The following is a 12,023-nucleotide window of genomic DNA, read 5'->3' on the forward strand; positions in this document are numbered from 1 at the left end:
TACAGAAAGTGATACAGAGAGTGATACAGAGAGTGATACAGAGAGTGATACAGAGAGGGATACAGAGAGGGATACAGAGAGAGATACAGAGAGTGATACAGAGAGGGATACAGAGAGGGATACAGAGAGGGATACAGAGAGGGATACAGAGAGGGATACAGAGAGGGATACAGAGAGGGATACAGAGAGGGATACAGAGAGGGATTCAGAGAGGGATACAGACAGTGATACAGAGAGGGATACAGAGAGGGATACAGAGAGAGATAAGAGAGGGATACAGAGAGGGATACAGAGAGGGATACAGAGAGGGATACAGAGAGGGATACAGAGAGTGATACAGAGAGTGATACAGAGAGGGATACAGACAGTGATACAGACAGTGATACAGAGAGGGATACAGAGAGGGATACAGAGAGAGATAAGAGAGGGATACAGAGAGGGATACAGAGAGGGATACAGAGAGGGATACAGAGAGGGATACAGAGAGGGATACAGAGAGGGATACAGAGAGGGATACAGAGAGAGATACAGAGAGGGATACAGAGAGGGATACAGAGAGTGATACAGAAAGTGATACAGAGAGTGATACAGAGAGAGATACAGAGAGTGATACAGACAGTGATACAGAGAGGGATACAGAGAGAGATACAGAGAGTGATACAGACAGTGATACAGAGAGGGATACAGAGAGGGATACAGAGAGGGATACAGAGAGTGATACAGAGAGGGATACAGAGAGGGATTCAGAGAGGGATACAGACAGTGATACAGAGAGGGATACAGAGAGGGATACAGAGAGGGATACAGAGAGGGATACAGAGAGGGATACAGAGAGGGATACAGAGAGGGATTCAGAGAGGGATACAGACAGTGATACAGAGAGGGATACAGAGAGGGATACAGAGAGAGATAAGAGAGGGATACAGAGAGGGATACAGAGAGGGATACAGAGAGGGATACAGAGAGGGATACAGAGAGGGATACAGAGAGGGATACAGAGAGGGATACAGAGAGGGATACAGAGAGGGATACAGAGAGAGATACAGAGAGAGATACAGAGAGAGATACAGAGAGTGATACCGACAGGGATACCGACAGGGATACCGACAGGGAAACCGACAGGGATACCGACAGGGATACAGAGAGGGATACAGAGAGGGATACAGAGAGGGATACAGAGAGGGATACAGAGAGGGATACAGGGATACAGAGAGGGATACAGAGAGGGATACAGAGAGGGATACAGAGAGGGATACAGAGAGGGATACAGAGAGGGATACAGAGATACAGAGAGGGATACAGAGAGAGATAGAGAGAGAGATAGAGAGAGGGATACAGAGAGGGATACAGAGAGGGATACAGAAAGGCATACAGAGAGGGATACAGAGAGGGATACAGAGAGGGATACAGAGGCTGCTGTGCTGCGGGGTTCTTTGGCAACCCCACAAATTTTCCAACGACACGAAGGGGGTTGCGATCCATGATTGCGCACTGCTGAGCTAAACAAGCCGTTTTGTTATTTTGCATTTAAATAAAAGCAATAATGAATCAGCTGCCAAGTGAGTTTGAAGAAGTAATAATTTCTAACTTGATTATATAGTTATGTGTACTATTATTTTAGTATCTAAGACTTAATGGATTATTAATGAGGGATTGTATACAACTGATGTTCTCATTATGACAAGAACATCATGAGAGAGCGCCTACTTCCTTTTTCTTAACACTAATGTACAGGCACTCAGCGAGGCTAAACAGTAGGGCCCAGACTCGCTAAACTCTGTTAATCAGGCATATAACAGGGCAAATACCATTACCTAAATCAGTAATGGATGTTATTTGCCCTGAGGTAACCGGTGCATGGCCTACAGCGAGTTTAGATGGAATGAGAGATGGGAATATATTTTGGCCTGGGTGTACGTATGAGTCAGGCCTGAAAGAGGGCCCAAACTAGGGTACGGATTGTACAATATGGATGAGCGGAGGGTGGAGGAAAACTGAAACTTCAATCAGAGGGAGATGAGGAGCCTATGTCCGCCCCCACAATCACAGGCATTTAGCCTTAGAAATAGGCACACACAAAAAACAGAACTCCTAAGCGTAGGCATAATGTCATGTTACTTCAAATAACATTTAAGTCTCGCTGGTACTTTCAGCCAGACACTGGAATAGGACTCTACCTATTGCTTTTGTCTGGATGGGTGCAACGGCAAGTTTAGGTATGACCTATATAACTTAATGTTCTGGGGCGTTAACATTAGCAGAGCTTTGTGAGTTGGGTATTCTTATAATAGCAGCTCATTTGCTTATATTTTGCATTTCATTTTTCCTAATATCTGTTGTTTATATTGCTAAGCTAAGTTAGTGTTATGTTACTTTCTTTAGTGAGAACAGCGTTACCGTTAATGTAACGTTAGATGGCCTAACAGATTTCAGTGAGTCTGGGCCTAAGTGAGCTGACTCACGCTATATCAAAGTATATAGTCTTGTTTCTTTATGGCTGATGTGTCCCGGTGTAGATGAGAAAATTATACATTGATATTGTTGTGCGCCTTGAAACCACTTTTATGTCCCTTTGAACATATATTACTTACCACATAAATGCTCACGGGTTTCATGTTTACTGTGACCTGCTGTTTTATATTTGTACTAGCTGTACCCGGCGTAACATACGCTGATCTAGGAGATCTGAAAGTATATTAAGTTAACATTACTCTTTGTTTTCACCCCTCCCTGTAGCGTTTTGCTATCTCTTGTCCCCTCTTCCCTACCTTTCTCTCTCCTCCGTCATGCACTGCCCCTCCTTGCACTCTCTCCTCCCCGCTCTTTGCACTACCTGCCTTACTGTGTCTTCTCCTCTCTGTGCACACTACTCTCTCCTCTCCTACTTGTGATGGTAGGGGTAAATATGGCTGCTGTTAATAAAGGTTTTGGTATTGTATTATATGTTATGTATATATGTACTGTATGTCTTTGCTTGGTTCCACCACCTCAGGAATCAGGGGTTCGTGTTTGCAGGAGAATTGTTGCAACTTGGTCTGTGAGCTTTCCCTGTATGTTGTTATGTTGCAAATGTTATGTTGCAGTTCTACCCACCAATCAGGACCTGGGCATGTAGGCAGCACCTGGCCCTGAGTGTTGCAATATTATGTTTTAAGTGTATAAAAAGGTGGGGAGTGAGACCCCTAGCAGACAGAGCCTGCAGAGAGTTACAGAGGTGTTGCTGTGACAGGGAGAAACTGCAGTGTCCACTCCAGTGCTGGTCTCAGGCCTGAAAACCAGTCCTGTATGCACTGGGCAAGAAGAGAGAACAGGGGAAATCTCTGCAAGGAGGTCCCTGCAACTAGGTATGCAGAGTATTCCCCAGTTTGGTATATGTGATGTTTGTGTGTTTTGTATAGTGATGGATATAATTTTTCAATAAATGAATTTTATAAACTCTCGTGTTCTGTCTGCCGGTATTGATCCCTGGTTTTAGTCCTGGTCTCCCGTGAGACTACTCATCTCACCCTCCTCCTCTCTTTGCTGTCTCTCTGTTTCCCTTTACTACTCACCTTGCTGTTTCTCTTCTCGCCACTCTTTGCAGTCCCTCCTGCCCCATATACACACTGCTCTCCATTCCATTCACAGAGGGGGAGGGATATGCAGCTTCACTGGCTGACTGGGTGGTGACAGGCCATTCAGCCTATCACAGGGATGTGCAAACATCCTTAGAGTTTTTTTTATTTTATATATATATATATATATATATATATATATATATATATATATATATATATATATTCATATAACTGTTATTATTTGTTTTCAGAAACCTGTCTTTGAGGACATCCAACTTGGTTCAACTGTTTTGCAGATAAAAGCCAAAGATGCCGACTCTGGTCGCTTTGCCCTCATACAATACAGCCTTGTGGATGGAGAGGGCAAGTTTGGGATAAATCCGACAATGGTATATGTCTGAGAGCATTTTCCTCTTTGCTATCACTTGGTCATTCAACACCAATGGTTTTATGTACTTCGTTAACTTTCATTCAGCAATTCAATCCCTTTCATTTTCATGGCCACAATTTGACTTAAGAGTAGAAAACTGCTTTTTTTTTTTTTTTGCTCCATTAGCCACAATTTAGAAAATGGGAATTCAGAGTACACCATTATGGAAGCTATGTATTTATTTTACTTCTTGAAACCAATTTAGCGAATAGAGAGAGTGCTGTTGGTTATAACACACTATACATTATAGCATCCTTTTGTTTACATTTCTCTTCAATAAAAATCAACACAGCCCTTTTCTACGATAAGAACTTAATACTGGATCAGACCAAATGGTCCATCAATCTCAGTATCCCGTCCCAACTCTCCCCCACTACTTTCAGGTGCTAAAGTCTCTGGGTGAGTAAAACACTCACTTCCTGCCTCCAGATGCCGATATGTCCATACTAGTCATTTCCATTAATTGACCTCTTAATGAAGAGTCCTCTCTTAAAACTTGTATTGCTATTTGCAGTCACAACCTCAGCTTTCAGGTGAGTTCCATACTTTTCCACCTATTCTCCTCTAGGCCAGCGGTGCGCAAACTGGGGGGCGCGACCCCCAGTGGGGGCGCAAGACTGTCTGCGGGGGGGGGGGGGCACGAGGTTTACAGAGGCCCTGCGCGCTTCCCGAAGGCTCTTAAATTAAGTGCCAGGGGAGCTGCAGGGCCTCTGTAAACCTTTACTTACCTTGGCTCCGGCGGCTTCCTTCCAGCGTCGCCATGGCAACGCGGCATCAAATTACTCCGCGAGGTCATGTGACGTCACATTACTATGGCAACGTGACGTCATTACACCGGAGCGGGGGTGGGGGGGCGCGGGAGTGAGGGGACCGTCGGCAGGGGGCGCAGGGGAAAAAGTTTGCGCCCCCCTGCTCTAAGCTATGTAATTGTTGAAAACAGTATCAGTTTCTGCAGATTGTGAGCAGGGTAAATACCTATGTCACAGATTTATGACAACCCAAAGCAGGACTGTTTGCGGCATGTGCGTTTTACTACAGAGCAAAATAATATAAACATGAATGTGGTTTATGCAATTAATTGGCAATATATTTATATTTCTTTGTACAGTGGAATCAGAATCATTTAAGTAATAGACCACTTCATAACAGGGCATTACTGGCCAACAGGGCCCTGGCTGGAGTAGTGAACCCAGCAGGATAATTTTGGCCAGTAATGCCCTGCTCTGAAGAGAGTATTATTATTATTATTACTATAAGGTTTGTTGTGTTTCCTTTTCATTCATTATTATAATAACCGTCCCCCTGTCCCTCCCGCTCCCTTCTCCTGCTCCGTCACTCAACTGGCCCGAAGCCACATTCTGAACTAGCCGCTTGCCGACTTGTCTCTTTGCTCAACCTTCCAGACCATCCACACGCTCATTCGCTCAACAGGCTCCCTTTGCCAGCCCACTCCTTTGCTCCACCAATAACATAATGGATATTTAAAATGTACATCTGAAAACCTGGTGGTCACTTGTCAAAGTGTTTGCTCATCTGAAAACAAGCAACATAATTTTCAACTGCAATTTTTGCAGCAAATCGGACAGTTTTAGAACTTTTCATTTTCCTCTGAGGCAAACTGATTGAGTTTAGTGTTCACTGTGCTCACCATTTTTTCAATGTTATATTTGTTACTGACTTCTGTGGGTATATGAATTGTTGCACAGCTGGGAGGTTGAATAATACTGTATGTTTGTTGGAACAAGCCGTTAGAACAGAAATAGCCCATTAGCAGAATTTATTTTCCTTTCTCTCCAGTAAATGACAAATGACTTAAACAGAAAACTGCTTCTTGGTAGACTTTCATGGCAGTTTCTAATGGCAACATCTAAAACAAAGAAGTCACAATTATTAGTCTTTGTGTTAGCCAAGTCCCAGTCTAACAGCTAAAATCCATTGTTCCCTATCTGAGGCTCTGAAGGGCATTCTTTGGGACTATTGTGAGAAAACTATGAAATAAAATAGATATTAAACATTGTATTTAATAGGAACATGGCAGCTTCATGTGGCTCCTACTACACCCCAGTAACACATTGCAATTGGGATATAGTAGATTTTTACGATGGGGTTCAACATCACTACAACTTTAAGTTCAATGTCACATGATGTCTACAAGATTTGTTTGTAGAGTGTTTTTCATAGATGTTATAGTGTGTGCACCTCACAAGTCTCCTGGTCATTACGGAGCATATATGGGGGAGGGGTGGAAGACATGGGAGAATGGGAAAGCTCAGTACACACTTACATCTATATAGAACTCTCTTAGCCCATTAAAATGTAATACAACCAATGATGAATATGATATTCTCAGGGACCACTATGGCTCTAACCTTGCATTACAGGATGGTCAAAAGTTAGGTTTCATCTTAACACCTGCTTCTCCATTGGTTGAAATAAATGTTTTTGCATACAATATATTGGTTGTTCCGGGAAACTGGGCCATGGGGCTTTAACACAGCTCTTTAAATCTGAACTATAACCTTTACATAGGTCTTATGAGACTAAGGGGTGGTTATTCCTGCATAGTCATTGTAGATGTTGAAGTATAAAGCAACTTGAAGTTAAAAATAAATGGGTAAAGCATGAGGATAAATATTCTAACTCTCCTCTGTATGTGAAACAGGGGGATATATATATCCTGTCTGCCCTGGACAGAGAAAAGAAGGATCACTACACCCTTACAGCCATTGCCAGAGACAACCCTGGAGATATCGCCAGCAACCGTCGAGAGAACTCTGTGCAGGTAATATGATGATAAGCAGTTAGACTGCTATGTCTTTGTTACTAAAATTGACATCGGTAAGATTGAGGGGATTGGGGGCAAAATCTGAACTCACTCAAACTCTCGTGGTTCGGAACGATCCGAACTTTATGGGCAGGCGCTTCTCTCCTCGCTGCAATTTGGCGATGGGGATGGACCAATTGAGCTAGCCCGGATTCTAATATATGTAACCTCTTTGGGAATACTATGATCACTTAAGGGGTTAAGCACCTCAGAGGGTTAACTGTGGGGGATTTCCCTAACCACGCCCACCTTCTAGAAAGTGCTTTGCTTGTCACCTGGTACATGATAGTAGAGATACTTGTAACCATTCCCACTGTAGGCATGGTGACCGTTGATGTCACGAGGGATGCATATAGAGCTGTAGAAAGTTCTATAGGGAAATCCCTGGAGGAAACACTGAGGGATCTCACTGTATATAGTATGTAGGCGTTCAATGTATATATAGGATAAGTTAGGATCCCCTATTTTTTTGTTTTACAGTTAGGGAAAGTGTGCCGATTAGAAAGAAACATACTGGACACCTAACAAGCTCCTATTGAACCCCCAAAATGACCACAACATTTATATAAGCATATGAGTGTCACAGAGGAGTGCTACTGAGCATGGCAGAAAGAAGCCTTAAGAATGGTCTCATGCTATGAGTCCATATAGCGGCAGGCTATGCCCTGAGCAGTCTCCACAGTATACAGCCCCAGGATAGTAGGACCATCCCCATCGGAGTGCCCATATCCCGGTTGCTTATACTGCTAACCCTCTTCCGTTTTGTCTTTTGTCCCCTCCTCTCCCTTTGTGTTGCGGTGGATGCCGCAATGAGCCATCGCACTCACACACATTTACGGGTTCTTTGGGGGAGGGGATTATGTCACGTTGTCTGGACGGTGTGTGGAGAGACTCAGAGTGAGCCACAGACACTGCTCCAAGAATTGAATCTGCCCTACGCATTACGGACTTGTCTCAGTTCCTACACCTTGCACCACACACCGTCCACACAACGCAACATTAGGACGTCATCCTGTAGACACTTGAGTACCCTTTTACATAACATCAGTAGATGTGATAAGCTAAAAAGACTTTTAACTTTGTGAGTATTGATTTGGTTGCTTGGCTGTATTTTATTATGTATTAAAAACATATTACACTATTGAAGGACTTGGCGCTGTGTTTTTTTGCAGGAATATATATATATATATATACATATATATACATATATATATATATATATATATATATATATATATATCAACATATATATAATTCAATTCATTTGGCTCGCATACTCTGCCCATTTTTCCTACCTAACATCCAGCTTAGGCCCCTAGACTGTCCTATGGAATATTTTATTTTCATTCATGAACGGAGTTGAAATATTGTCCAGCAAGGGAAAGAGGCTTCAAATATTGGAAAAAATAGGTCCTAATGTTAAGTTTCAATTTCCTGTTTCCTAAACCCATAGATTCCAATATGCTGGGGGTTTTTTTCAGTTCCATTGTTGATGGCGCCCCACCACTGCCGTTCCATTAACTGTTCCCTTGAGCCTACCTCCTTTTAATATGTATTTCTCTGAAAACTGCTGAATTGTCTGTCAGGTATCATTGATTAGCATTGCTTAGTAAATATGGTTTGGACTCTCAAATAGTCACTGTTACTCAATGGGTAAAAATAAGCAAGCAAATATTCCAGGCTATGTCTGAAATGAGCTATACATTTCAATAGATACTACAGCTTCATTTAAAAAATCAATAAACCCATTTTAACCCCTGTAATGCTGTAGATGGAGGCCTGCCCTTCAATCAATGCCGTGGGCAGTGGGTAACTGTTTTACCTATTCCTGCATTTCCTTATCGGGATGTGCAGCAAATAAAATTGGTATATGTGTCCATCCTGACTGATTTAGCCATCAGATCTGTATTTCTCACCCCCCTCCCCCCTTTTCTTTATAACAGGTAGTTATCACGGTTCTGGATGTTAATGACTGCAGGCCCCAGTTCCCCAAAAGCCAGTTCAGCACCAGCGTGTATGAAAATGAACCCGAGGGCACGTCTGTGATCATCATGTCAGCCACAGATTTGGATGAGGGCGACAACGGGGTGGTGACTTACAACCTGGAGGGCCCTGGTGTAGGTATGTCAGTGGGGATGGTGAACACACACAGCAGATCTTCCCCCAGTAAGTATCTCAGGAGCCAGGGGATTCCCGGAACTGAAATGAACGCAGTTTATCTCCACAGACCCCCCTGCTTTCTATCCAAGTAAAAAAAAATGGGGGGTCAAAGAAAAAAACCAACAGGCAATACTAGTGCTTTAACCCTTTGCGTGACATAGGTACGGCAGCACCAGGCTGTCCCTCCGGCACTCGCGGTCACGTGATCGCTCCGTCGCTGATGCTGTAACTCGTCCTTTATATCACGCTGTGGTGCGCAGAGCACGATCTCCCACAGAAAAATGAGCAGTAAGATGATGACGTAGTAACTCCGCCTATAGGGCGCCCAGAGGATTAAATACCTAGGAAAGGAAATATTGTTAGTGCTTGATGCTTCAATGCCATATGTTTGCAAACATGTTAGGGGGGGCTACTACTTTATTACTTTATTTTCTGTTTAGACCATTTCATTCATTTATGTCAAGAAAATAATTGGTACACAGGCCTAACTCTTAGGTGCAGAGTCTTTAGTTTGTGAGCTCTTACATGGAGGGAGCTCATTCCCTGGTGTATGTGATTGTACTCGGGTACTTCTAATTCTGTCTGTGTCCTTTTAATTGGTCCAGTGTTTTGTCTTCTGTGTATTGCACTAAATAACATGTGGCCACTTATAAATAAGTCATAATATTAATAGCCGTCCAGGTGCAGTGACGCAACAATATAAAATATAGTAGCTGGGACTGTCAATTCTGTAATCCGATTGTCACCAAGCACTTGAAAAAATGTCAAGCAAATGTCTAATATATTATGTATGTATGTCTTTATTTATATAGCGCCATTAATGTGCATAGCGCTTTACAGCAGTAATACACGTGACAATCATATAAATAACAAGTAATACAAATAGCAGATCATGGGAAGAAGTGCTTCAGACATAAAAGTAACATTTAGGAAAAGGAATCCCTGCTCCGAAGAGCTTACAATCTAATTGGTAGGTAGTAAGAACGTACAGAGATAGTAGAAGGGTGTTCTGGTAAGTGCGTCTGCAGGGGGCCAAGGATTATGTATGAGGTATAAAGCATCAGCATGCAGCTATTTATATGCTTCCTTAAACAGGTGTGTTTTAAGATGGGTCTTAAAGGTGGATAGAGTGGGTGCTAGTCAGATATTGAGGGAAAGGGCATTCCAGAGGTGTGGAGCAGTCAGTGAGAAAAGTTTAAGGCAGGAGAGGAGTAGAGAGAAAACATCCTTGAGCAGAACGCAAGAGTCGGGATGGTGTACATCGAGAAATTAGGGCTGTGATGTAAGGAGGAGTAGAAGAGCGTAAAGCTTTTAAAAGTGAGGAGGAGAATTGAGTGTGTGATACGGGATTTGATCGGAAGCCAGGAGAGGAATTTCAGCAGGTGAGACACTGAGACAGATTTAAAAGTAGAATGATTCTGCAGCAGCGTTTAGGATAGATTGTAGGGGAGACAGGTGATAGGCAGGAAAGCCGGACAGCAGGAGGTTACAGTAATCGAGACGGGAGAGAATGAGGGTCTGTGTCAGAGTTTTACAAGTCGAGCAACAGGGGAACGGGCGTATCTTTGTAATATTGCAGAGGAAAAAACGACCGGTTTTAGCTACCTTTTGAATGTGAGAGGAGAATGTGAAAGAGTAGCCGAGCGTGACCCCTAGGCAGCGTGCTTGCACTACTGGGTATGATAGTACTTGCAACAGTAATGTGGAAGGAGGTAGTGGGGCCAGGTTTGGGAGGAAATATGAGGAACTCATTTACACAATTTACATGTTAAGTTTATGTCGATGGAGGGCCATTCGGGACGATATCGCAGAGAGATATTCAGAAACTTTGGTCTGTACAGCAGGTGTAAGGACAGGGGCTGAAAAGTACATTTGTGTGTCATATATTATGGATATATTGTGTTACATACTGATTCTTTTTATAGTTGGTTGCGTTTTCAAAAACAAAATCTATTTATTCCTTCACCTATTCACCCAAATATCTCTGCAGCATTCTTTCCTTGGGTAGCTATGAATCCTTAACAAGCTCCTACCCATGTTATATGACATTACATTATATATATTAACAGTGCTTGACAAATCACCCAAAAATCTACTCGCCGAACCAAAAAATCTACTCGCCACCTAGTCCCGCCTCTAGTCCCGCCCCCAACCCCGCCTCTAATCCCGCCCCCAGCCCCGCATTTAAAAAAAAACATAAATGAAATAAATTTAATACATTTCTAGTAAGAACATTCGTTTTTGACATAAGTTTATTTATTGTATTACATTATACTACAATTAGTCCTTGTTTTGTGTGTGTGTATGTGTGTGTATAAATGTCGAATCTAGAAAAAAAAGCCAGATGTGAATGACTAGTTTCCTGCACCCCTTAACTAGTGCCTGGATGCCCCCGCTTCAGAATGTTTAAAGCAGCAATCCCACCTGGGATCTTACCTGATCCGCAGACCCTCAATGTCCAGGTACCTCATTCCCACAATGTTATACATTGGAGGGGATGTGTTCCCTACCTGTCTTCTGGGTTACGGGGGATTCCAATGTCTTCTGTGTGAAGCTTGAGTCAGATCTGGAAGAAAGCAGTATAGGTTATTTCGGTGTAGTATAGGCAGTTAAGATATACAGGGTAAATAAAATATCCAGATCCAGATTTTGAGACAGAGAGAGGGTGAGACAGAGAGAGGGTGAGACAGAGACAGGGTGAGACAGAGAGAGGGTGAGACAGAGAGAGGGTGAGACAGAGAGAGGGTGAGACAGAGAGAGAGAGAGAGGGTGAGAGAGAGACGGAGAGAGGGTGAGAGAGAGACGGAGAGAGGGTGAGAGAGAGACGGAGAGAGGGTGAGAGAGAGACGGAGAGAGGGTGAGAGAGAGACGGAGAGAGGGTGAGAGAGAGACGGAGAGAGGGTGAGAGAGAGACGGAGAGAGGGTGAGAGAGACGGAGAGAGGGTGAGAGAGGACGGAGAGAGGGTGAGAGAGAGACGGAGAGAGGGTGAGAGAGAGGGTGAGAGGGAGAGAGAGAGGGAGAGACAGAGGGAGAGAGAGAGGGTGAGAGACG

At 43.3% G+C, this 12,023-nt stretch overlaps 1 protein-coding gene across 7 annotated transcripts in view; it reads left to right on the forward strand.

Annotated features, from left to right (window-relative positions):
• The window catches only part of CDH23 (cadherin related 23), a 653,830-nt gene that overhangs the window by 604,768 nt on the left and 37,039 nt on the right, over window positions 1–12,023 (forward strand). For 6 of the 7 annotated variants that reach the window (XM_075610599.1, XM_075610600.1, XM_075610601.1 and 3 more), the window contains 3 exons: window positions 3,809–3,946; window positions 6,650–6,769; window positions 8,755–8,932. In XM_075610599.1, coding sequence (XP_075466714.1) covers window positions 3,809–3,946; window positions 6,650–6,769; window positions 8,755–8,932 — 436 coding nt within the window. Of the gene's footprint in view, window positions 1–3,153; window positions 3,345–3,808; window positions 3,947–6,649; window positions 6,770–8,754; window positions 8,933–12,023 lie in introns of those variants that run through there. The other variant, XM_075610606.1, reaches the window with a different exon arrangement.

Source organism: Ascaphus truei, chromosome 8 (genome assembly GCF_040206685.1).
Source record: "Ascaphus truei isolate aAscTru1 chromosome 8, aAscTru1.hap1, whole genome shotgun sequence".
In the NCBI taxonomy this organism is placed as follows: Eukaryota; Metazoa; Chordata; class Amphibia; order Anura; family Ascaphidae; genus Ascaphus; species Ascaphus truei.